This window comes from Pagrus pagrus, assembly GCF_965226575.1.
Source record: "Pagrus pagrus genome assembly, chromosome: 23".
NCBI lineage: Eukaryota > Metazoa > Chordata > Actinopteri > Spariformes > Sparidae > Pagrus > Pagrus pagrus.
In genome coordinates, this window is record NC_140205.1 from 13,865,610 (window position 1) to 13,893,267 (window position 27,658).

General features: G+C 44.7%; 1 protein-coding gene across 3 annotated transcripts; it reads right to left on the reverse strand.

Moving 5' to 3' along the window:
• Positions 1-449: 449 nt before the first annotated feature.
• Positions 450-27,441, reverse strand: strip2 (striatin interacting protein 2). 3 transcript variants are annotated; one of them, XM_084345767.1, is made up of 22 exons: positions 27,246-27,441; positions 21,827-21,896; positions 19,889-19,963; positions 16,794-16,928; positions 16,572-16,692; positions 15,586-15,654; positions 14,877-14,983; positions 14,543-14,670; positions 14,248-14,436; positions 13,675-13,725; positions 9,859-10,091; positions 9,000-9,065; positions 8,851-8,914; positions 8,535-8,606; positions 8,192-8,266; positions 7,987-8,084; positions 7,100-7,226; positions 5,918-6,018; positions 5,506-5,572; positions 5,283-5,387; positions 3,998-4,202; positions 450-3,465 (listed from the first exon to the last, which is right to left on the reverse strand). In XM_084345767.1, the coding sequence occupies exons 1-22, from the start codon at positions 27,264-27,266 to the stop codon at positions 3,215-3,217; spliced, it is 2,430 nt and encodes an 809-aa protein (XP_084201893.1). In that variant the 5' UTR covers positions 27,267-27,441; the 3' UTR covers positions 450-3,214. The 3 variants fall into 3 exon arrangements, with proteins under 3 accessions (XP_084201893.1, XP_084201891.1, XP_084201892.1); XM_084345765.1 differs by having other exon boundaries at positions 27,156-27,441; XM_084345766.1 differs by lacking the exon at positions 13,675-13,725 and having other exon boundaries at positions 27,156-27,441.
• Between the last annotated feature and the right edge of the window lie 217 nt (positions 27,442-27,658).

Genomic DNA, 27,658 nt, shown 5'->3' on the forward strand with positions numbered 1-27,658 from the left:
ATCACATTGGGGTGATTTTCTTTCTTTATGTCACTCTGCTTTTATGAAGCTTGCTGCGAGAGGAGAGGTGCATAACATCCAGGAATACGTGTCATTTCACTGCACATCTACAGAAAAGGAGCATTATTTCCCACTCGGGTAGAAAAAACTGAACAAAACCTCCAACATTTTAATTTCTCCTCGGTTGCACCGTCCCTTGACTATCAGGGTGAAGGACGAGTACAGGACATCGCCAGCCAATCACAAAGGGGCATACACTCACGTCCCCGTCCACAACATGGATACCCGAACTGTTGGAACATTGGCCCGAGGAGCTGTGTGATGTGATGTGAGTGTGTGGTCAGTTGACCTTCAGTGTCGGTGTGTGTATGCACACACAGCTGTCCGCCCACTGTGACCCTGCAGGACTCCCTCAGCTAATGAACAATGACTTCACAGACAGTCACACAAACTGTTCAACATTGTTTAATAAGCAACTCTGATATTGTAATCTGTCATTCTATTGGATAATGCCTCTATGGATCTGTCATTGCACATACCCCTGAACAAATTCAGTATTGAGTATTCATCTAGACTAAACAGATATGGAAATGTGAGTAACAAAAACACATGTATACTGTATTAACGTCCATACAATGCTAAACACTTCTGGTAAAATACTGTACCAGATACAAGAAACAGCTATTTTTCATTGATTGTACAATTTTCAGGTAGAAAACAATGTTTTTTTTTCGTATTGCAAACCTTCAGCTGTGACTCAAATGAAAAGCCTTAGATATGCTCATGAAGGCAACAACCATGAAGTAAAAATAGAAAAATGGCACTCAAATTTGGCACGAGATACAAAAAAAGTAACACCTGAACTCGAAATGGGACCGACGTGAAAACAAACTCACCGTGAGTTATTGTGTGTAGTGAAGATGTGTAGCCGGTGCAGTGAGCGTTCACTTTAGTACGAGGATGTGACGATACGGGTAGTGAGCTAGATGATGGCGAGGAAGCTTTTAAAACCTTTGCAATATATTATCTCCATAAACCTGAGAATATATAAAGTATACAATATTCTTTTTTTTAAAGATTTCACCTTCCTGAAGAAGAAAAATAAATCCCCTGTGATGCAGAACACTGTGACTTTAAGAGGAAACAAAAGTACACTTCTAATTGTGCTGGAAAACATCGTTAGACAAAAGAAAAAATAGCCATTCAATATTTAAATGTGTGAACAGTGGCCATGCACATATGCACAGAGAAGACTGAGGTCAAAATTATTGTTCTATACAAAGTTAATACATGACTTCTTGACCCCCTCGAGGCAAGTAGATAACAATCTGAACCGAGCGAGAATGATATGAAAGAAAAAGTCGACCATGCTTTTTGTTTCTTGTGCTTCAGTTTCAGACATTCCCAGGAAAACGCAGTCAGAGCTCTCGACTCTGGAGCCCCGCTTTAGGTAGTTGGATGTGAAGAAAAACAACTAAAGGTACAGTGAAGACGAACTAGAAAAAACAGCACCGTTTTTGTGACAGCTGTGTTCTTCCAAAGCAAGGGTGGGCAAAGTGCTCACCAAGGCCACCACCAAGGAGCTCAGTGGTCTTACATATTGTGCTGTTTGTCAGCAGGTTGAAGCAAGGGGGGCCACAAGTAGATAGCTTAACGTGTCTGGTCATTGCTGAGGGTGCTAATAGCCGCAGATGGTTCCACAGAAAAGCCGGCGGGGCGGTCAACAGAAGTAAATTTGCCAAAACAAGCAGTTAGTCTTCATTTTTAAAGTCTTTCCACTTATAAATCAAAAAAATCCAATCTAATAGAGAGTGGCAGGGGGGAAGCATTGTGTGTTTTTACCCCAAACAGCCACAAGGGGCAACAATGAGCCCATTCCACACACAAAAACAAACTGAAATGGGCGACACAAAAAGTGAGATTTATGCTATCTGAAATGTTTTGATTTTTAAAAGAAAAAAGGAAAACTCGTTGTTGTTTCGGCAACATGACCTCTGTTAACGAGCAGCGCAGAGCTTCACTATGGAACCATGACAGGACTTACCGGCGGGTTTGATATGTGAGCATCTACAAATCCTCGATGACATCAGTGATTAACAGATTCGGTTCTGCGATTTCTGGATTTGAAATTCAAAGATACCAAAGTTTCTAAGATACCTAGAATAGGACTCTATAAAAGCTTAATGTTCTATTGATCTACTCCTGTAAAAGAGAACAAATAGGATCCAGTTTCTTCCAGAGGATTCTCGTTGTTTCTTCCTTAGGACCATCCTCTCCACATGTGCCCATTTCTTCCCGTTTCTACACACACATACTTTATACGTTCACGAACAAACCCATACACTTATAGCTGGTATATTTCCTCTTTTTTTTTTTTTGGTGATATATTACGCGAGATCACGTAACACCGTAGCTCCCACTTACTTCTTCATTTGGACTATCAAAAATGACCCTGTGGTTTTGCTTCCAAAAGGCCTTTTTTTTTTTCTTAGAAAATACATAAGAAAAACTTTCAAATCTGTCACTGACAATCTAAAACCCCAAACCTACAGTAGGCTTTGTGTTAACATAAAAAAAAAACAAAGACAAACTGATTATAAATCATTTACATTTACATCCTCATTCAAAAAAGAATTATCATAAAATGTTTAAGCACTCACATTGATACAAATAAATGGGGGAAAAAAACGTTACTTAGGAGTCAAAAAAGCACCAACATTTTAAAAAGGAGGGGCGTATAAATTGAAAAGTGAAGATATTTTCGTTGGGGGCAGTAGAACTGGCCGAAACAGTCTCCTGCTACAGCGGTTTCTTTTTTACTGCTACCTCTGATCTTGCCTGTCACGTCCATGTGTGTTCACAGTAGTCATAGGCACATGTTAGCGTCAGTCGTGTGTGTGTGTGTGTGTGTGTGTGTGTGTGTGTGTGTGTGTTCCTGTGGCATCTATTTGTGGCGAGCTCACAGCAGGATGCTCCATTTCCATTTGTCAGATTTGCTCCATTTTCCCCTTCATCTCTCATCACTGTAGAGCCTCGGCGGTGGCGTCTCCATCTCCACCACCATCTCCAGCGTTTTCTCTTCACCCTCCCCCATATAACCTCAATCCCTCCCTCCTCTGGCTCCACTAAAAACACACCCTAAAACCACTCCGACAGGCTCGCGTGTGACCTCTCCGACCACCCCGCCCCAACCCCTCCGTCGTCACCCCCCCCATCACGGATTCTGCAGCAGCCCCTCCCACTGGATGGGCTGGGAGAAGACCTCTCTCTCCAGCCACATCTCGTAGCTGTAGTGGAAGTCCTCGGGCAGCTCCACGCGCTGGCCCAGCACGCTCTGCAGACAGTTGTCCACAGGCGTGAAGTCCCCGTTCCTGTTCTTGTCGTAGCGGCGGCTGTTGAACTTCTCGATGCTTTCCCGCAGGGCGCACTCCTCCGCCTGGAAGTCCCAGGGCCGCGCGTCGATGTCTGGGAACAGAGAGGAGGCATTATGCTCTTCACCTGTACCTGTGTTGATTACTGATCTTTGCTTCCATTTTGTCGCCTTACTTCCCCCTTTTTTATGCTTCTACCCATACATCTCTCTCACACTCATGGTGACAGATCACTTGCTCTCCCGCGAGGCACGGTGACCCTGAAAACCCCCCCCCCTTCGCTGTTGCTATGGCAACACGCTCCAGACTGTTCAGCTGAGGTGGCTGTTGGAGCATTGTATTTCACACACACACACACACACACACGCAAGGCAGATACATACACATACATGTACACATCGACTATTAATCACACAATTAGTATTTATTAACCTGAAACGTCGCGTTGGGTAAATGTGCTCTTTACTGTGCAGTCTTTGTTCGACTCATCGGCTCTGTGAGAGGCTAGAGGAGGACCGCTGGGATTAATTATCTCCATGACCGTTGTGGTCATGGAGATAATTAATTAACCCAAACATGAAACAGAAGCATGAAAAGTTGAAAACACTTCATGAATCGGAGTTTACCGTTCCCGTAGGCCCAGTCGTCGTTGAGCCTGTGGCGGACCTTCTGGTAGATGGCCGACATGGTCTTCATGTTGCTCTTCCTCCACTGGCGGCCCAGATACTTGGTCTGGATCTTGAGCAGCTTGAGGACGTAGAGCTGCATCATGGCCTGCTTCACCTTCAGAGCTCTCTTCAGGATGGGGGCAGACTTGAACACCACCAGCATCTGAAAAGGAAAGGAAATGTATCCTGCAAACATTCAGCAGACTGAGCTTGATCTGGATTTGAATATGAATGAATGTGTACCAGTCCATAACAGGACAACTTCTTTTTATTTTCCCTTCACACATCCAAGACCCCACAGCCCTGCTGGGCTCCTGGTGGCACTCAGATGCTGATGGGGACACACAGATGGTAGATCCAGTCATGCGTCCCGTTTATCAAAACATTCAGTCTTGTATTATGCACAATACGCTTGGATTTTCTTTTTAGGGGAATGCAAACATTTGGAGTGGACACAAACTTATATCGCCAAGCTGTCAGATTATAAGTTACATTAGGATGGGGAGGTTTAACAGTGGGAAGTCCTACACTAAATTCACTTCCAGGATCTTAGCCCCAGATCAGAGTTAATCTGTCCTCACGCGTGCGAACTGTTCAACGATGAGATCCACCGATGCATCTCCTCCCGTATCCTGCTGGATATCCAGCAGGCTATATGTGTGATTGTGTCACAGATGGATCGGGAAGCCAGGAATGAGCCACAGCCAACTCATCTCCTTTCTACTTCTCTCCCCTGCTGTCATCCTTAGCAGCTCTTTGAACCCAGTCTTATTACGCATCTATTTTTAGACTATTGGGGGCTTTATTTGAAGGACAGGACAGACAAAGAGTGAGAGGGAACAGACAGTGAGAGGGGTCGACATGCAGCAGAGGGCCACAGGCTGGAAATGAACCGGGGCCACTGCATCTATTTGTCCTGAGCATGCTTCAGTTTTTGTAACTGTATCGTTCTTGCTGACCCGCAACTATGTTTTCATTGGAAAAAGTTATTTATTTACATCCAACAGACATCCCTTCCTTCCTCTCTTCACCACAAATCAGTGCACAACAACTTGAACTGCATCATTCCCGTGTCATGTCTGGCGTGTGTGATCTGGTAATGTGTGACCCCCCCGTCGCTGATTAGTCACGTAGTGTGCAAACCACACCGACCGCAAGATTACTGATTACAAGACAGGAAGTTGTGCATTGCGGACAGCTCAGCGACCGCCGAGCGTTCAGGCCACAGCACAGAATCACTCACCATCGTCCTGGAGTGTTTCCACTTGGTCAGCTTGTTTAATATTCTCAGCAGGTTGATGCAAGAGAACAGGTTTCTCCAGCAGAACTGGTTGCTGTCTCCAGCTTCCTGAAAGACCACACACACACACACAAAGGTCATAATGACACCTGGCAGGCTGCTTTACTGGCTGACCTTCATCCAGCGAGGATCAATCAGACGTCACGCTGACAGTGTTTCCACTCACCAGGCTCTCGGCTGTGAGCTCGGGCATCTCGTGGACCACACAGTGGGGAAAGTCCAGCACACATATACTGAAATAAACACACAAAGAAACGACTCACAGTTTATACAGCCCAGTCACACAGTGCTGCAGCGTCTTTCACACCTGAGTCTCCTGTCGTTTGCTTTGCTGCTGTGATGCCATCTGTGCCACCTGCCCTTAATACTTACCTGTCGTACAGCGAGTCCTCGAACAGCGAGCACATTTTTAAAGGCACAGTCACGGGAAATTGCTCTAACTGTTGTGAACACTGAAACTGGATGCGAGATTATACAATTTTCCTGGTTCTCCTGCGCCAAAACAAGCCTGTGTTTTGTTTAAAAAGTCGCAGTGCTTTTCATAAGAGTATAGCGTAAGAGAAAAGGATCCTACACACCTGTTTTTGGCACTGATGTAGGACATGATGTTCTGATTGAAGAACTTGAGGATGAGTGGGATACAGTTGGCAAACACCAGGTGCTGGGAGACGATCTCGAACTGCAGGGAGAGAGGAGGCGGCGGTGAGGAATAGTTAAGAGAGTCTGAGAGTCTGGAGAAGAACAACAACTCATAAATAAATAAATAACTCTTAAACTTCTGTTTCTTAGTTATGGCTCTTCTTTTGTGGTCAGAGAGTGTGTTCTGGATGAGACAAAGGACATTTCTGATAAGATTATGATCTGGATGAAACTCCGCATGATGGAAAATCCATATTTCAAGAGCGAATAGGGGAGAAAAAAATCCTGTAGCTGGTAATCCTGTATCGTTGATGAGTTCCCTGTGTGGGGAAAAGGTCAAGAACTGGAGGATTTGGTCAAATAAATCCATCACCTCATCCAAGAAGCTTAAAAAGATTCAAAGCAGAAACAATTCTGCTGCATAAGCTATCATGAGCTCTTATGTCAGTATTTCTATTGACTTTTGTTGCTAAAAATGTGACATATTTCACCTCTTTTATGCATTTAACTAACCCATCATGGAGGATTCATCTTTAAATTTATCCTAACAAACAGTTCTCATGATAATCAGTTTGTACGGTTGTCATATAATGCACAAGACTAATTGTTCTGACTTCCTACTGCAGCTCATGCGTCTGCATGTAATCTGCTTTTGAGGCAGCAGAGGGCGCTACTACTATAACGCACAGTGTGAAGGAATGTCCTAGCAACAGAAAACAATCCCTTTCCCCTTCAACCAGCTGATTATGGAAATAAAACAAGATACAAGGGACCGATCTTCATTTGAAAAACAGCAGATTTTAGACCAGATGCTCTCTTTCAATCTGTTTTCTGTCTTCATTCAGATGAACGAAGCAGCTGCGAGCTGTATGAAGCTGATTCACAAAATTGTGAGATGTGAGTGGGGGTGGAGAGGACGATGAAAGGAGGAAAGTAATGGCATGCTTGACCAGATAATCAGGTGGAGGGGAGCGGAGGTGAGCAAGAGGGGGGAGGTGCAGGGATACTAGTGGATGTCTGTGCTGCTGGGGGGACGGAGGTAATGGGAAAAGATGGTAATGAGAGGTGCCTGTAGGAGAGAGGACTGTGTGTGTGTGTGTGTGTGTGTGTGTGTGTTTAACCTGATAAACATGGTTGAGTTTGAAGTGCTTGAGGAGCAGCAGGAGCAGAGCAGAGATGGCCTTGACGATGATTTCCTTGTGGCGGTTCACATCGATTCCCAGCTTCATGCTCTGGAGGACTGTGATACTGGAGGACACACACAAACAGACGGCCTTTAAAGTCGATAATAATAAGAAAAACAGTAATCTAGCTTCGTCTCAAAAACACATTAATAAACATCCAATTCAAGGACTTTCCAGGCCTGATTCTCTAAAACGGCCCTGTTTGAAACATGGACGCTTCGTTCGTTCTTCAGTGTTTCATAAAGGATCTTGGACCTGAAAACGAGCATAACAGTCACAGTCTTTCAATGGTGTCAATGACCCGTGGGAACCCTGCAATAAAAGAATACATAACCACAAAGAGACGGACTGTTGAAAACAGAGATTCTGATCAATCCGTTGATGAGTCATCTGAGGTTCTTCCAGTTGGAAGTGTCAAACTAAATACTGTACAGCATCAAAACAAGACGACAAAGTACAGATGTCAGCCTTGAAAATGTCAGACAGGGTTGAGAATTTTTTGAGTTGGATGATTTTTTCATTCCGTTCTCCTTTATTCTGTCTTTTAGCTCTGATTATATGCTGCATGTCAGAAAACATCCCTGCTGATAAACAGAAAAAGATGTACGTAAAAAGTGGTGCTCCTCCTATTGCATCCTTTTAACAATGGACTACTGCTCAACAAACAGAAGTTATAAACGTTGGAGACATCTGACAACCTAACAAGTGTATTTTATCTCCAAGCCCCTGATCTAAATGTGGCTCCAAATGTCTGCAGAAGCGTAAAAATAGCGCTGTTAGAAGAAAGATCCACATCGTTAAGCTGCAGCAGTCTGTCTACTTACGGCATCTCCTCAGGCAGCACATCAGCCAAGATGTTAATGGAGTCGGTTTTGGCTTTGGAGGTTGGAGCTGCAGCCAGCAGCAGCTTCAGGAGAGCAATCTGACACAAATAACAACAAAATAGTACACCTTTGTTTCTGTTTGAGAGCTGTATTTGTCGTGGAACATGTGAATCCAGGTTAGATAATGCAAACCAGAGCCACTCACCACGTACTGGGAGAGGTTAGGAAGCATGCCCAGGTACAGCATCTCTGTCGGTGTCTCCTCCACCTCCTCGTCGCCCTGCACGACACAACACGACACACGCAGATGTTATACTGTCCACATTCACGAAACACTTCAGAAACCAAGAACGCAGCCCCGTTTCTAACTTCATTAAATATTCAGTTCATTTATCCATGTAGCTTAACATAAAGAAACAGCTGGAAGTAGATTAAAGGAACAGTTCACCCATAAATGAAAATTCAGTCATTATGTACTAGACCCCATGTATTAGACCGTCACGTTGCAGGGTCGTGATTGTGAAAAATGTCACGGTGACATCACTGACCAGAGTCAGAGGACACTGCTGCAGCTCCTCCTCCCTTCTGACCTGGACCTCAGCGATGGACACATATTTGTGCTGGAGAACAGGAGAAAATAAAAAAAACGAAACAAATGACACCCTGTATTTAAAGGTATTTAAGTGCTGACTGACACCCAGAGGTGTTTACCTCTGTTTAGCTACACAGCTTGTTTAAACAGTATGGATTTCTAAGCGGCAGGGAGTATTGATCAGGAAACACTCTGGCCATAATGAGGCAAAGCAAAGGAGAGAAAGAAGATTCGCAAAATGTGAATCTGTGTCCAAGGAGTCGATGACTCACCTGTTTAAGAGTCTTGACGCTCTCATGAATAGGTCTGGGCAGGCCCACCAGAGTCTCTATGTCACTAGAAAACAATAAAACATCATTACAGCGGACTGCAAGAGGAAAGCTTTTGAAGGACACTTTATTATCTCAGATGAAATACCTACTTCCCCAGAGTGAACCCGATGAACTTGTTCCTACTGGTCTCCAGGAAGTGCTCGATGTCTTTCTCCCTGTACACACACAGACACACACAGACGGGCCGCAGTCAGATTTTGGATTCATGCGCGATCACCTGCTGCCGCAATCCTGCATATGAACGAGCAGCTAAACAGCCCGTTTATCCGAGGGTGCGCTCACGTGTGTGCGGCACACCCACACAAACAAGCACAGCACGCCGCATTAGCTTTCTCAAATCTCATCAGTCACACTGCTGCTCTCTGTATGAGGGGTTCACAGCCTCCTACCGATTCATCAAGCCTGCGCGTTGCAGCACTCTGATCCAGAGACACAGAAGTAGAAAAGGTTCGCTAAAGGATGACAGAATCTAGGTTTTCGGACCATGAATGCGTGATTAACGATGTGTTTGTGTCCTCTCTCCGATGCATTATTTATGTCCCCAAAGCAGAGGCAGCACCCCGGGAAGACACACATGCTACCGTCTGGGATACACAGATGGAGAGCGTATTGCTAGATGATCATGAGGAGAGAAAGCCGAGAGAGAGTTTTCTAATTTTGTTTTTTTTAGCTCCTCAAATGGTGGCAGAGAATCAGGGTGGCAAACTGACACTAGCTGCCAGCCAAATGGTGTTGAGTCCTGACCGTGGGCGGGAAGTTTTCTCTACTCTAGTGGACAAAGCAGCCTTCGTTCGGAGGCTTTATTCTGCGGAATAACAGCTAAGTGCTTTTACGCTAATGAAAAAATTGCCCAGGGGTCGCTCTGAGAAGCTAAAGTAATGAGTAGCAGTGTTATTTGTCATAAAAAGGTCTCTGTTGACGGAAAAAGGCAAGAACTGTGCAATTAACCTGACTTTAGGGGCCCAGGGGAGGCCCTTAGGGAAGTTGACCCTTTCTGTGGGGGGTCTAAGAGGAGGCGGCGGAGGCGGCGGCTGGATGATGACATCACGGTCCAAGGGGTCCACCTCGCCCTCGATGCCGCTGTCCGTGTCCTCGGGGTCCTCCTCCTCGTCCCGGGCGTCGTCATTCTTGAAGGGGTCCCGCTCGTTGTACGTGTCCAGGCTGTCCTGTTTGACCAGAGGCTGGGAGGGAGAGAGGGGACAGGTGGTTAACTGCACTGGGAAGACTTGATCACAGACTGAGGAGTAATTAAAACTGAGAAATAATACAAGTCAACCACACAAACGTTACCTGATAGCGCATATATGAGCTTTAAATGGGCACTGTGTAGTTTTGGAGAAGAAAATCCAACTCAGAATTTTAATATTTACAATTTAAATGAGGTAATAATACAAACTCAGAAACATTTATGAATTAACAAGCTGTTCTCAGAGGAAAATGAGGTCCCCAGAACACTGTTTGAAGCTAGAAAGGTGGCAGGGTCCGCCAAATTGTGTTCAGTCAATGATGATCTTTCTCTTCTGATTAAAATTCCTTCCCCAAAACTACATATTACACCTTTAACCCTGAACAAGCAAACTCATGCTGTTCATTGTTCAAACCAAGTCTTGAGTTGAAATATTTTATTCACGTTTCAAGAGTTGGGACAAGCTGATACAAAATATACTGTGAGATACTGTCACATAGTGTGAAATAAAATGATTTTGACAACTTAGAGCCTAAACAGCCCAAACAAAAGACAAAAACTCTTTAATTTAACTATATTAATACTGTTCGCTATCTTAATTTAAAGTATTACATATAGTAGTACTTGATATCTACCATTTGTACAGTACACAGTTGGCTACATTCAGACTGCAGCTAGAGTCAGGGTACACAGAACAGATAAGGTGAGTTTCTTGCAGACAAAGCATTACAGAAAGCTGCTGACAGGGTAATCCACTCAAATATTTGTCTGTTGAATATGAAGCTACAGTTGGGAGACAGTTAGCTTAGCCTAGCATAAAAACTGGAAACAAAAAAAAGCTGGCAAGGCTGTCTGTCTAAAGATTAAACGATCCAACCACCACCTCCTCTACAGCTTACTATTTGGTGTGTTATATCTACTTTATTTAGTTAGTAGAAAAAACAAAATGGAAGAGTTGAGGTTTTACAACAGTTAGCCAGAGTAGCATTAAGCTAGCCAAGTCAAGAAATATACAACTCCTTATTAATGCATTTCTTTATTTTGTACACAAATTAAACATAAAGATGAAGTTTGCTCATCAAACATTTTTTACAGGTGCTAGTGATGACGTTTTTTTTTCTATGAACAAAGCTAGCTGACCGTTTTTTCCCCGTTTCCAGTTTTTACGCAAAGCTAAGCTAACGGTCTCCTGGCTCTAGTCTCAAAGTTAGCATAGCATAGCTTTAGTGGTATCAAACTTGTCGTCTAACTCTTGGCAAGAAGGTGAAGTCCTGTACAAATACATGTCATGTTGAATTACCAAAATCCTGAGAGGGCAATGTGACATTTTCTCAGCTTTGCACAGCAACCGCAAGCAACTTTTTCTGATTTAACTTACCACATAACACATCTGCACTTCAAAAAAAACACAGGAAAACACAAGCGAGACCCAACAAGGCTCGAGATTTTACACCGAGCTCTCATCTACAAACAAACCCATTTCAGTTCAAGTGCGAAACACACATTCACAAACACACACATATCTCAGTTCAGACAGTTTCTCCGATGAATGACCGTGGCAATAGTGCAAGCATCAGGCATGAGTCAGCGTTCTGGACATTAGTCGAGCTAGTGCAGTCGATGTATTATGGTGCGTCAGCGCTGGTACTAACGCTGGACTGAGTGAGGAGTCTAGTGAGTGTATGGTGGGAAGGAGGAGAGGGAGGGAGGAAGAGGTGTTGTGAGCCATTCTCTATGGAGAAGCCATTCAGTGCTGTGTGGGAGGTAAAGCTAGTGTTTTTCTGTCGGGGTTAGGGGACAACTGCTTTCAATGACATCCATTCAAGAGAGAGGTCAGCTGGAAAACCAAATACAACACCCACAGAGGAGATAGTGTGTTCAAGACGATCTCAATTCACCTCCTCAATGAATGCATTTTCATGACATTGACCCCTAGTCCAGAGTCTACAGTGCAAAGGTGATCTTTGAGGCCAAACCTGGCAGCGATGTGATGGAGACTACACGGGGGGATGCTGCTACAGTAGATGCCTGAAGTGACCGTCTGTATGGGACTGTGGATAGTGACCGCTCCAGAGCCAATGACAACAGCCAGCAAGTCAGCCCTGTCTCTCAAACCCCGCCTCCCCCCCCATACTGAGCAGGTGACAGGGGAGGAGGAGGAGGAGAGGGGAGAGAAAGAGGATGAGAAGAAGAAGAAGAGGGGAGGGACAGTATGAGGTGTTAGTGGATGGTGAAGAAAAGGGATGAAAATGGTGGAATTAGCACAGGAAGGGAAAAAAAGGGAGTGAGAGGAGAAGCAGGAGGACAGAAAAAGGAAAGGGAACAAGTGGAAAACAGTAGGAAGGATTGAGGGCGTAATTAGGATGGAAATAAGATTTTGTGTGTCAAGTGTCGAGGGGAGTGGTGATGAAATGGGCATGAATGGATGAGAAAATAATAAGCAGCAGGATAAGCAGATTAAAAGGGAAATCAGGAGAGACCAAAGTAAAGTTGAAAAGAAGAAAACAAACAGGTGGTGATGATTAAATTAGATAGTTTTGGGAAATGCAAAATGAGTTTTCCTCTTGTGAGAGTTAGAGCAGCGACACACAGGTTTTTAATTGTGTTTATGTGTCCGATGGGAGTGTTGAACGTGTACGCCTTCAGTAAAAGCTACGCGTAAGCAGGAAGCAATACAAACATGGAGCGTCAGGGGTCAGGAGGCACGTCAGCAGCGACAACAATGGCGGAAATTGTTAAAAGACCAAGTCCCCATCTGTACTTGTGTTGTCATGATACCGTTAGACGTCTCCACTAAATAAGTACAGCAAGTGTTTTACATCTAGTTCTGTTTTATACGATCTAGTGGAGTCCTCCACTAACACATGTAGCACATTGGAAAGTATGTGAACAATTACGTTGACAATGCAGCCGAGTATCTATGTGAACATGTGGCTAAAAAGTAAGTATATCACCGGCCTGAGATGAGAAAATCAACACCAATCTCAAGTCTGAGCGCTCACGTAGACGACTTCCAACACTTAAGTTTCATGTGAGGATCAAACAAACAAAATACAGAAGTGTCAGCAGCCAGAATCTTTTTCTACCTTCGGACAGAGCCAGGCGAACTCTTTCCTACTGCTAAAGTCTTTATGTTAGGCTAAGCTTACCAGCTGCTAGCTGTAGCATCATCTTCAGCATCTAACTCTCAGCAAAGGTTTAAAGAAGCGTATTTCTCTAATGCCAAATTATTGGTTTTAGTATTGGAAATGAGGCAGGATTGCACCAGAACCACTTGGAAATGTAAACTTTGCATTTCCGATTCATTCAATTTCATAAAATTCTGTAGGTTTTCGTCGATAGTTACGAGGGTTTAGGCAACATGCTTCATGTAGAGTGTAATTTTAAACTCTTGACATGTTGCTTTCTCAGTTTTGGTGCATCCTGGTATGATCGGATGAGGTTAAATGATAAGAGGAGGAGAAGAGGAGGGAGAGAGAGGAAGGTGGCAGGGATCTGGGAGAGGAGTGCTAAAAGTCCAGCTCAATGCAGAAGAGAAAATGCAGAAAGAAAAAAAGTGGGAATTTGTGGGTAAAGACCTGCTTCTTGGGAAAGGGACTGTCTCCTTCCAAGCTATCAACAAAGGCACTCTGTGGGAACACAAGGAAGAGGGGCAATGAGAAAACCAGAGGGTCATTAGAGAGAGAGAGATCCTGTCCAGTCAAAGCTCTTCTATGAACAAACTGGGGGTTGGTATTCTCAAAGCTGTCCCGGCGCCAATATCATCTGTGGCATCGCTGACTCACAACAGAGAACCAGTGATGTTGGCACGGAAGAAGTTTTGGGAAAACCCGACCCGGCAAAGAGTTCGAGGGAGGAATTCTACAGGGTCACCTGACTACAAACAGGTGAAGCTGTCCGACAAGAAAAATAATGGAAGAATTAGTCGGGTTAAAGTTACCAAACACACTCTTCCCTTTGTGTTACTGAGATAGATTAACAGCTGGCACAACACTGTGTGTGTGAAAGTGCAAGTAGGTCTAAGACAAATGTATTTGTAGTTAAGCCATTGTGTTAAATAGGGAGTCAGAAATAACGTGTTTTCTCCATGCTACGCTACTGACAAGCCCTGATTGACTGAGGGTGGGGTCGGGTCGGTAGGCGAGCGTTACCCTGCGGCTGCGGCGGCCTCTCTTCTGCTGCTGCTGCTGCTCGATGAGCTCCATGGCGGAGGCCGGGGGTGAGGCCGCTCTCATCGCCCTGACCACCTTGATGCTGTCCTCCGGCAGCGGCGGCAGGTTCAGACGCTCCCGGCCCCGCACCTTCATCTCCTGGAGCTCCTCGAAACCCCCCAAGGTGAACTGGAAGGTGAGGATGAGGGCAGAAACACAGTGATTCAGGAGGGGGGGAAAGGAAGGAATGAAATATGTGTAATGAATATGTGTTTGAAATGTGAGCTGTGCTGACCAGTATCGTCTTCCAGAGCAGCAGCAGCACCTTCTTCATGGGGAAGTGTGGCGCATTCATGCTGCAGAACTTGGTCACCATGGTGAAGAGGAGCAGGGCGAAGGGCTCGCCGTTGTACAGAGGTGAACCTGGGGGGTCAAAGGTCAGAGTTAGCAGTTAGCTGAAGCAGTATTTGTTTAATCTGCATTATACAAAAATGTGTTTGCGTGCACAGTCGGATCAAAGGAGTACACATTTCTGAAAGTATACCACCACAGCAACCACATGGGTTTCAGCAAAGGTGCCTTGTGTCCGTTCAGTAAACACACACACACACACACACGCACACACACACCTAGCTCATTCTTGAAGGCCTCTCTGGCGGCTCTCCACTCCGGTCTGTCGTCCTCTGTTTGAACTCTGATGGTCTCCACCATCAGGTACATGATGCTCAGCAGCACTCTGCAATGAGAAGAAACACGCAGGCTGACCATACGTGACTGCCAAAGAACAAGAGACAATAACATGATGAGCAACAATGAGAGGTAAGTGCGAGAAGCAGAGGAGGGTTTGTGTGATCTGCTCGAGAGGGAATGACTCCTGCGCTCGGCGAGGATAATTCACCCTCCACTCATAATGACCTGGAAGTAAGTCAGGCTGTGTTTTGTGCATTAAAACGCTTTGTTCACTAAACAGAGCCTCGCGGCACGCTTTGTTTAAAGTGAATGAAATGGTTTTCGATTTTTGGTCCAGCAATTAGCGAATCCTCCTCTAGACTGTAATTATTTATAAGTGTGCAACCGGGGGGAACGCACAGACGGAGCTCTGCGCATGTGTGAACACGGGAGTGTTTGTTTGGTTCAAACGTCTATCCCGTTCAGCAGAGATTGAAATTGAACGTGAGGGAAAAGGGACAAAGGGAATAATTACATTTTGCAGATTAGGTGTCGAGTGTCGTTTTTGTGGCCAGATGGCAGAAAGTCAAGCAGGAAAAATACTGAGAATAGGAACAAAAAGAGCAGAAGTGAGAACAACGTGCAGTAAGTTGTGATTATATCGTTTACCTGAGCTCTGTGCTGTCTGCCAGAGAGATGGCGGGCTTCCTCACTGCACTGCTGCACGCCTGGTTGTTACTGCAGACACACAAAACATAAATAATTGCGTAATCTTAGCGGTTTCTCTGATGAAGAAGAGACAGTCAACACTACGTGATGAGGACACACTGATCCAAGACTCTCGATTCTACTCTGGTGCATTCTTCATGGTTTTTTTTTTTTTGCACAACCAGCCAATTCCTCTGAAGCACCATGTGTGTGTTTGCGTGATTGGCTTGCTTACGCTGCTTTGTTGTGCAGCATGGTGATAGTCCACACTGTGCCACGATGCCTCAGAGCAGCTTACGTAACAACAAAGCGAGCGCCGGATCCCAACTGAGGCCCGACAAACCGCCAGCAACAAAGACGACTTGAAGGAGCCTCGTCGGAGGGTTTTGAAGCACGCATCACAGACGCTGTTTTTCTGTGTTCAGACTCTGTCAGTGTCTGTTTATCCCCACAACACTCCTCTCACTCCAGTGAGCTCCTCTCACCGTAAAGAGGAGCATTTGGAGGAAACAAGCGCGAGAGCTGAGGGACCGGCGCTTCAAACACGGGAGGATTCAGAGAGTATTTGGATCTTGTAAGCGAGAAAGACTCTGTCAGTAGCGTGATACCCTGCTGCTTATGAAAGATCTCCAGATTTTAAAAGACAAAGATAAAGGTTTCCTTTATCTGATAAACTCCTCCCTTCCTGTATTGCCGCAGGCCCTCGCCCAAGGGGGGAAACAGATTTTTAAAAGATATGAACTGTTTTGACTTTCTGTTGCAGTGGCTGTGCTGCACTTCATGCCCTTCATTGTATAAATGAGCTGTACGCTCACCCATGCAAATCCAAGGTGAGAGCGACATTGTTGCATTGTTGTTGTAAAAACCTGGCATTTTATTTTACCTCACCAGCAGTTGTTTCATCCACCGAATCTACATCCCCAGCATGTTCGCTGTGTCCTACTCACTCTATCTCCATGCTGAGCAGCTCCAGCAGCGCCGTGAAGATGCCCATGTCGTAGAGCAGGAAGACATTGTGTCTGGACCAGTGGAGCACGTCCACCTCTGTGTCACACTCGTCGAACACTCCTGGGGAAAAAGGGTGTTGGGGAAAACAGTATACGGGGCGTAAGTCAAAATGCCTGCAGTGGAAAAGGCCTGTTGCTGGCTGTGATGTATTGCCTACGCACCCTGAGCCAGGTAGAGGATGGCCCGGGCCACCTTCAGCCTCTTGTCCCTGTCCGTCACCTCCAGGGCGTCCAGCAGCCTCATCACATACGCCCTCTGCTCGTCCACCGTCAGCTCGATCCACCTCTTGCCTCGAGCTACGGGAAGGACACGCAACACAGTGGGCGGGATTACTTTCAGGAGTACTTCTCCCAGTATCTCATATGTGATGAGAGAGAAAAGGTTTAATAGGTTTTATGATTTACGTCTTAAAGCGTCTGAACAGCGGCGGCTACGAGGTCAATGCTAAACCCCTGTATGGCTGCGTAGCTAAATTCTGAAACGGCTTAGCGTTTACTTAAAATGCTAAGCTATTAAGTAGTGTCTGTTACACAACAATATTTACCTAAAGTTTGCTAACATTAGCCTCCATAAGCTGATCATACCAGACCAAGTAGGCTAAGGCTGTAGCAGCAATCCCCTGAGTGTATTTAACTGAGCAATGGTGCGTTCAATGGCTTGTGAGTTCAACTTTTAAACCACCTGTAGATTTTATTCATTCACACATTGTTATCTTACTCATCATCATAACCATTTGTTAGCTTGTTAGCTTACTGTATCATACTCATTAGCTTACTATAGCTGTTATGCTTGTTAGCTAACAGTATCATACTCATTAGCTTAACGCTACTTACATTATAACACTTATTAGCTTAGTCTAATTATCATACCATTAGCTTACTGTAGCTTAGTGTAGTAATGCGTATTAGCTTACTGTATTATTATACTTATACCACACATATACTCATGATCTTTTCTATTATTACGCTTTATCGTCTGGTTTTAATACTGTGTTATCGCACAAGTGCAGCATGTACTGTTACGTTAATGAGAAAAACACATTTTTAACTTTATAGCTGACTTTAAGTCTACATGCTTTGCAGTTTGGGGATCCATTAAATTAAGCCATCTGGGGGATAGCCTCGTTTTTGAGAGGGGCTTTTATGCTCCAGTTTTTCTCTGTAGTGACACTAATCTCCCCGGCCTCCCCCCATCATGTCTCACATTTAAACGCGAGGCTGATCAGGAGGATGGCGACTGTAATAGTCAATGTAGGGACCGACTGCTGCTTTGATCGGTCATTAGTTTTTAACACGATCAGGCCCACTGCATCAGCTCTGGAAATAGCTGAGAGGTCGAGCATTGCTAAAGCAAACAGAGCAGCAATTAAAAAAGTATGTGGCATCATGAAAACCCAGAAGTAAATACAGTATTTAAAGAGAAATAGACGTCTTCTTTGGCGGGGACTCAAGCCCTCTTTTTTCACGGTCTAAGTCCTCTATTCTTAGACTCTTCACTTGATTATGCTGACAGTAATAGGCATTAAGGAGCGTAATATCATCCCAGTCAGTGGAAGTCAGACTCCTACTTGCGATGCGGAAGAAAATAGCTTTCTAATTTCAGTAGCGTCTCCTAAAAAGCTTTAGTGAGTATCTTAAATCAGATATGTCGTGATAATCACAGCGATTAGGATTAGAAAAGTATGGGTAATGGCTGAAAACACTGATGAGCAGACTGTCAGTGGCCCTGACACACACACACACACACACACACACACACACAGTAAAGCAGTAAACCCATCTTCTGACAACTGCCCACTGAACACACACACACAACATACACACACAATAATGAAAAGGCCGTGATGTAAAGAGGCAGCTCTGCGCTCTATCTCTGTAAAACAGCAGCCAGAGAGACTCTCATCTAATCCTGCTATTCATTACCCCTCAGCTTGAAGAGGAGGTGACAGATAAAGAGGGCGACGCTCGTCTCGCTCTTTAGTCTATAATGTGTGCCTCAGTCACTCGAGAGCTTCACGGCTTCTGATTTTGTCATTTCCCCTTGTTTTACTTCGGCACATATTCAGAAAAAGGGGCATGATCGTGACCATTTCCACACGAGGCGGTACGAGTCGGATATCAGGTGAAGAACACGTTGTATTTTAAGCATGATCTCTCGTCAGACCGACGATAATTCATGTTGGCAAAGCCGCTTTGTTCTGGGTAACCAAACATTAATCACATGGTCGGGATGTGACCCATCCCATCTGTATCTGTGGGGATATTCATTCTTTGAACAGCTTAAAAGAGCTGAGCTTTGATGTGCCTGGCCGCCCTCGCCTCACACAGGTCGGCTTAAAAAAACCAAAAAAAAAACCACAGCAGCACACTGAAGAGCGACGCCGGCTCATGTTGCGCCTCAGGGCTGAGGTCGCACACATCGCCTCTACAGCTTTAACGCGACAAAACGTCACTTCTTGGGGAACAGATAGTCAAACACTGACACTTTGGGTTGTGGTGCGACGTGAGCTGCCAGAAGATGATCAACAGGACGTGAGTAACACTTGTTACACCTGACCTTAAGCCCATCCTGGTCCAAAGCTCCTGCGCTAGCGGTGACAACGCTAACACTCCCCTGGCGCTCTGAGCTCCAAGTCCAGACCGCTAGCTGCAGAGCTAACTGAGCTAACTAGCTACCAGCAGCTTCAAGTGAACAGCAGTTAGCAGTTTCACCAGTATGCTGCCCCTTATGAACTCCACAGATGGCCCATTCTTACATACTGCACCTTTAACTTGAACATTACCTTCAACACACATTTTATCGTTCGTGTAACGCTGCCGGGGACATTTTGTTTAGTTAACCTTCACCGTCTTACTTATGGACGCTGTTATCAGGAAGCTGTAGCCGACAGGGACATTCAGGGCGACACAAAAGGCGAACAGCAGCAACGCTGCTGAAGGAGCCATCAAGGTCTCTGGTGATAAACATCAGCAACAAACTGCAGCAGCTCCAGTCCACCGCCTGTAGACTTCTTTGTGTTTGATACATCGCAGCGAGGCAGCAGAGTCCTGGCAGAGTATTTCTGACCCCATTTTGTGTCTCAGACGCTGCGGACGGCTCAGCTTTTAACTCTCTCTTCACCTGAGCTGCTGACAGCGAGGGGGGGCGGCACACACGGTATCCTACAGGTCATCTAAACACATTAAGGGATGTACAGAAAGCTTACCCACGGACATTTACAACCTTATAATCTCTCTCACACAGGCAAACACAGTACCATGGCTCCGGTAGTCCTCCTCAAAGTAGTCTCTGTTCAGGGCGAACTCCGGCTCCTCGGTGTAGCTGTAGAGCTCTGTGGACAGAGCAGAGTGACAGACTTAGAGCTGTAATGAGGAAGTCAAACGTTTGATGGGTCGACAGGCAGAAAGTTAATCAGCAGTATCACAGTTTTAATCACTAATCGAGTCATTTGTCAAGAAAAGACTGGTGACAGCTTCTCCAGTATGACTGCACATCAGCAATATGACCGTGAGGATGTGCTGGGGTTTATTTTCTTTTTACAGGTCAGACGATTATTGACTTAAAGGTGGAGCGAGCGAAGAAAGAGAGCTGATTGTTTGGTGGATCGATCTGAGCCAAAAAAAACAATAACCGATCTTTAATGGGTATAATAGAGGGAATGGAATAGAAACAGGAGGCAGGTAAACTGTGCTCCCCTCCTGTCTCCTCGGCGGTGATCTCATCCGTTTGATCCACAGTCTAACGATTCGTCACGTTGCCGTGCGTCTCCTCCTGTTCTGAGCGCGGTCGTCAGCGCTCACCCCCCCGAGGAGCTGTCGCCAGAAAGCTGCCGTGACTGTCTGTTTGTGTGTGCGTTTGCCAGTGTGACTAACACTCTTGGCACATCAGCTGCCGCTTGCCATCCACCAAAGGGGCAGTCGTTTTGACTCGAAATCAATGCTCCCGTTCAACATTTCTCCCCGCACATCACCTGGCTCTGGGGACAACATGGCGCCGGACAGGAGAGGAACCTAAAAATACACACTTGAAATAAACTGTTGGGCTTGAAGTTTAATCAAATAAATAAAAATCCATAAGTCATTCATAAACCAACCTCCAGGTCACACATGAGCTGTCACCAGATACACAGATGCTTGTATAATCAGAGTGTTTATGACTACTCATAGCATTAGTCACACAATGTGTCTTGTGTCTGGAAAACATGTCAGGACCAGAAGACTTTGTTCTGCGCCTTCAGCAGTGTGTCAGCTTAATGTCTCGTTTTCATGAATAACACTGTAACATAAAACAGCTGAAGGAAACCTGAGGAATGCAGATGCAGTATTATTTTTCCAATCAATAGCACATTGTACTGTGTATGCTAAGTCGAACCAGAGGTATTACTGTAGGAATCTGTGGGATAAATCCTGTGTCACACATAACAACCAGTCGTAATTTTATTTTAGCTTCAAGTTTGACTCAGTTTGAAATGAAAAGAGAATATAACAACTACTGAAAGTGCAACAAAAGAAATATTTCATTAGCCTTGGTCTATGTCATCTAAAGCTGGATGCCCACCCGCTGTGAAACTCACTTTGGCGCAGCTGAGGCTACAGTCATGCTAGCTTCTTTGTACGTAAGCATAGCAGTGCATCGAGCTACATGCTAACGTCATGCTTTCATAAACGATGCTTATATGTTGATGCTAGGGTGCTAAAAGCATAAAGATGTTTTATTTCAAAGTTTAGTTATGCTTGTGATAGCATGCTAACACTAGCTAGACTGTTGGGAATGGCAGTAGTTTTGCAGAGTTGGTTACAAACTAAAATACTGGACTAATTTAAAATTTGTGACCTGATTCTGACCTGAACATTTTAGTTGCTGAGATATATCAGTCTGGATCAAAGACCGACATGCTAGCATGCTGCTAGCGTGGCTAAAAGATTACATCCAACAACATGGGAAAACCTGATTACAGTGAACAATATGTCGAGGAAATGGAGGCAGAATCACAAAAAACGTATCTTTATTAATTATTTCACCAGATCAAATCTTTTGTGCATCAACTGCATTCAGCAGAATCACAATAAAGACCACACAGAATGCAGCGTCTACTGTATGAGAGACGCAAATGGTGTGCAAGCTTTTCACATCAGGGACATTAAGATTCATCATCTAATCAGTTTGATTGAGTTCAGTTGCTCGTCTGTCTCACCTGAAAGCTCAGCAGTCAGTGCGTCTGTGTCTCCATACTCAAACTCCAGGTTAGGAGACTCCATTGAGCTCTGAGAAGAACAAAACGTACATTAGCATATACATTATAATATGACACTGTACACAGCAGATCACAGATGTCCTAACACCCACATGCAAACAGATACTCAAACATACTGTAGGCTATACAACACCTACCACTACTCTGCACTCCACACATCACCCACACACGCTCTTCAGGCTCGTTCACAGTTTTGCCTCATCATCATGTGTCTTTTGGAGTTTTGATTGGCTGCTGAATCTCCAGGCAGCGTTGATTAGTTGTTTACATTTTTTCTCCCTCAGATTCCTCTTATCTAGAGCCACTCACTATTACTGACGCTCCGTACGGGCACGCTGCTTTAATCAATGTGATTGACTGCCTAACAAAGCAGATCTGGCGGAGCAATAAACTGCAGTGATGAAGAAGTGAGAACAGAGAGGGCGCAGGAATCAACATGGCCCCTGTTTTAAGGCAGATTAACTTCTGAGGGTCTCGCCTGGTTCTGACTTTAGCCTTACCCTGTGATTAGCACGTGCCCTCGCCACAGACTGCACACATTAAGTTTCTGTGAACGCGCTTGCCAACGACATGCAATCGCACAATGTTTTGCTGCAACCTTGGTAAACTCTTTCTGTCGTGCTGTGATGGATTTAGAATAGGTTTCAAAACTTTCTCAACTCCCTGGAAGGCATGTGATCCACACACGTGCAAACACACATTTACTGCAAGCTCACACTGAGGCTGAGATTGTCAGTGCTGTGAAACTATTTCTTCCCTCTAAAATAGAGAAGCAGAGAGTATGCAGTAAGGTCACAACATCATTAAAAAACTTTACAACGAAAACCACAATGTTCAAATTCCCCATTTAGTTTCTAGCCTGTCATAAACCAAAGAGAGCTCTGACGATTGCCAGCTAGCTTAGCAGCAACAGTGGTGACTCTGCATTATTTAGTGGGTTACAGGTTACGTTAGGAAAATACTATATGCATTTAGAGTAATCAGTACCAATAAATAAAGCGCTACTCTAAAAATACTGTGTTTCTCTAATTTTGCACCTACAAAAGTTTTTGTCTCTGACATGTAGCCTAGCCTAGCTTTAGCTTCAGTCTTTTAGCATAGTCGTCACGTGGAGAGTTAAGACCCTTTTGCATGGTCTTATTTGAAAACAAATAAGCTGTGAAACATGAAAAACTTATCTTGAGAAAGACAACCAACTCATGTAGCTAATTTTAGTGTTAACATTAGCCTACACTAGTTAAGCTAGGCTACAGCTGATGAAACAGTTCTCTCTTTAGCCGACAAAATCCACGGTTGTTGGCTAGAAATGGGAGTCCTGCTTTTGTTTACTTCTGTGTGAAATTTTAAGACCCATTGTGTCAAAAATGGAGAGCTTGACACACGCAGCGTAGCAATTGGTGTGTGTTTAAGGCTAATTAGCAAGTGTTAGCATGCTAACAGGCTAAACTATGATGGTGAACATGATAAACGTCATACCTGCTGAACATCAGCATATTAGCATTGTCACTGCTGGCATACTGATGTTAGCATTTAGCTTTAAGGTGCTATCTGGTGACCTCCGTATAAGAAATGTTACAGTAAATGGTGCTAAAATGTTACGTATAGCACCTTTAAAGAGCTGCAGACAAGCTGACTTACTCCAACTTTAAGTATTGTCAAGCAGTCAGCACAGAATGAGTCACAATAAGACCAGACAATTATTATTTATTAAAATAAGACCTTTACAGTCTGATATGTAACAGATAAACAGAGTGATACTGTATGACAAACAGTATCATGAAACTTCAAAGTGTAACGTGTTTATGGTCAACGTCTGGGACAATTACAAGCTCGATCATAGAAACAGACGGAAACATTGTTGTTTATTATCTCCTATCTTTCCGGTGGGGGGTGTGACCTGATGAAATTTTCCCTACAGGGATGATTAAAGATTCATTTTACGTTAACGAGAATTTTAAAAAAAAGGAAAACAACATACTGGCAGCAGGGGAAGTCTCCGAGCTGCAAGTGTGTTTAACCCTGTGAAAACAGCCCCAGGGCCAGGACTGTAAATAAGGATGTGCACTGAGTCAGCGATCCTGGTTAAACAACTCCGTGTAACCGTCTCCTATAAATACCTGCTGCAACCCTGTCAGCACGGACTGGAATACACAGGACGTCAGCCTGCAGAGTTTGTTTATGACACCGGGCCGAAGAGATGAGATTTGATGTCGTTACCGCACTTGTAAACCAGGAAATGAGAACCACTTGGGAGCGTGGATGATTCAACTAAATTACCCACAACTCCTCAGTGCGAGCGAGGACAGCCGGTGGGTCTGGGTGACCGGGTGCCTCACTTTTTGCTTTTTACAATCTGCTCTGACAACCATCCTGACATTAGACTCATTGTAAAGTGTCAAATATTTTGTTCCTGTGAAATCAAAGCCATTTAACAGTCAATACAACAACACACTCTACTAAAAGACCCACTTTCATCAAGCAAACAGGTCGTGCCCTCCGAAGGGGAACAACCTGAGATATGCAGCAGCTATTACAGACGTGTTGATATCATCTGTGCTGCAGGCGGCTAGTCCAACACCAACATTCATCCACTGCTGCCAAAGCACAACCCCGTCCCATTCTCCTGCTGTCTGACGGCTCGGCCTGTTAACAAACAGCGCCGAGACTGCTGCTGATTGTTTTAATGATGAATTCAATGATTCAAAGTGATGGATTCAAATTGTTCCTTTCGTCCACCGATTGTTGGTGGCGGAGTCCGCCATTTTTATGCTTAATTCAAGTGATTAGCAGGAAACACTGAACGTAAGTCAAAACTATTGTCAGTAAATTCTGATCTTTCAGTCCTTTAACAGGATAAAACTGAAAAATGTGCTCATCAAACTCTCATCAATAAACACAGAGGTACTACTAATGATTACAGTTGCCAAAGTTGTCAATTACTTTTACGTTAATTGATTAGTTGAACAAGCAGCCTGACCATCCGTCTGCTGAAGAGCCGACAGTCACTGAGGGACAGGAGCTACAGTGACCGCTCTTTCCAACCCCACTGAGATGTTTCTTTAATTCCTGTGAGCATCAACACAGACAACTCTGCTCCACTTGCCCCCCTTCCCTCTCCTCCATTTTCTCACCCAGCCTCCCTCACCCTCTCCCCCCCTTCAGTCTCCCCTCTCTGTCGCCAGCTGATAACGAAAGCCGTCCTCGGCTCCAAACTGGCAGCGCTCCTGCAGCTCCCACACTCTGCACCACATCGGTGTGCAAACACTGGGCATAGTGTCAAAGCAGGCCACCCCCGCTCCAACCGACATATGCCACATAGACGAGAGATGGCTGCTCTGCCCGGCACGAAGGACGGACGATTTACATACATGAATGAATCAGATTCGAGGTTAACTTAACAGACGGACGAGCTCCTAGTGTAGTGCAGCGGCCTGGGAACATCTACACATGGCACACTGACGTTAAGTGCTTTCAACGTCCATGTCATCAAACCCCCCCCGACCACCACCAAACCATCAACAACCCCTCGTCCCAGAATCCAACGGCTGGGAGATGAACATGCTCTAATTCCCTCAAAACCATTCAACGTTCACGTACGGACACACACACGTCACGGGTGTTATTGACTGGATTTTGGCCCGGAGGGAAGCTTTGACTGCTTAACTTCTCCAGAGAACCTGGGGCTAAGGAACCCATGAAAACCATCTTCTTCTAATTTTTTCATGAGGGGATGAATTATAGCTGCGTGGCACTTAAAGAAGCATCATCAGGCTGAAGTAGAGCAGAAGAGCAGAGTAGATTCACTGGTTAAACTGGGTCTGTGGGTTAGGGTCAGGCTCAGCCACTATGATTTGACAAAAGCACAGCGATAAATCTTCCCAATTAATCATTTAGTCTATTACTGAATGCCAGAAAGTGGTCAAAAATGAGCCAAACTGGTGTCTTCAGACTGCTTTTTTGGTCCAAAGATATTATAATGAAGTAAAACAGAGAAATCCTCACATTTGAGAAGCTGGAACCAGCAGGTGTTTTGTATTTTGGCTTAAAAAATGACTTAAACAACAATATGAATAATCAAAAACCTTGCCCATTCATTCTTTTTTGATCCATGAGTCATTTCACATCCAAAGTATTGTTCGTTTCTCAAAGGCCACTTCCACATCCAAAAACTGATCAGTCAATTAATTCATTAGCTGACTGAGAGAAGATTGTTCTGCAACTATTTTGATAATCAAGTCAGAATTAGTGATTGAAATACACGTTACTTTCTGGCCAAATACAAATACAGTATCCGCATTTCTCTATTTTCTATTTTTAAGGAACAAATCGTGCTGACGAAATAGAAACTTAAAGGACCACTAAGTAGTTTTTGATGAAGACATTACAATCGGAAGAGAAAGCTCTTCATTGACTGACTTATGCCTACAAAAACTAAATAAACAAACCCTCTTTGTTTTCATGGCTGAATAAACAAACTGACATTCTGTTTTACTCTGTTTATATGTGGCGGACCCTGCCACCTTTCTAGCTTCAAACAGTGTTCTGGGACCTTATTTTCCTCTGAGAACAGCTTGTTTATTTACTAACGAGTTTGTATTATTACCTCATATTGTAAAATATTAAATGCAGAGTTTGAATTTCTTCTCCTAAACCACATAGTGCCCCTTTAAGTGCAGGACTACAGCTCATTATCACTTAATTAAATGACTTATTTTACTATATAATGTTTAAAATAAAGACAAAATGTAACCAGAGTGAGTGAAGTCTTAAACTGGTCCCTTGAAACTTGATTTTATTCCACAGATCAATTAAATGAAGGACACGGGCCAATGTCAACCACGAGGATTAAGGGTATACAGCAATTTATGAGGTGACTGAATGAATCCATAACTATTAAATGGATCTAACACTGAGATATGTTGACTAGTGGTGGTGGTGGTTGTGGTGTGCTCCTGACAGCAGCAGTCACATTTCACCACCTGCATGCTCCACTCTGAGCACCACTGTAGGATTACTGCTGGGTTATTTATAGGAGCCGGTTGCCAAAATAACACCTCGGTGTCTGCCTGCCTGCCTGCCTGCCTGTCTGCATGCATGCATGCTTTCGAGCCAAGACAGCGACTGACTGCATGAGAAGGACATTCAGCTGATCTGAAAGCTCCCCAGCAACAACACACACACACATACACAAACACACACACACCTCCAGTGCGCTGCCATACCATAAAGCTGTGGTAGCCGACTGTACACAAACACATCTCCCATTTACCTCCGACTCCTTCTGCTGATCCTTGAACACATCTTTCCCTTTCGGCCTCTGTCTGTCGCCGTTATCGTTAAGGTTATTAATGATAGGTACCTCCATGTCCTCCGCCTGCATCTTTCTGTCTCGGCTCGGCTCACTTCCTCCTCCGCGGGTAGTGCATACCGGTCCGGTGGACAGCTGAGATTGCACCGCACCAGGAGGAGCACCGGCTCCGGAGCCCAAGTTGAAGATCTCCTCCTCCTCCTCCTCCTCCTGCTGCTGCTGCTGGTGCTGCTACTCCCCCCAGCTTAGTCTGTTAGGTTCGCTGTCCCTGTGCGCCCCGAGAAGGCGGGGTTAGAGAGGCAATCATGACAGCAGAAAGCAGCATCAGCTGACATGAAAGTAAAAAGGATGAAGTGATACAGAGTCAAAGATAACAGTGCTGATATTAGTGGATTAAAACTGAAAACAGCAATGCATCATTTCCTGAGAGAATGTGAATGGCGGACCCCGCCACTAACAGTCAG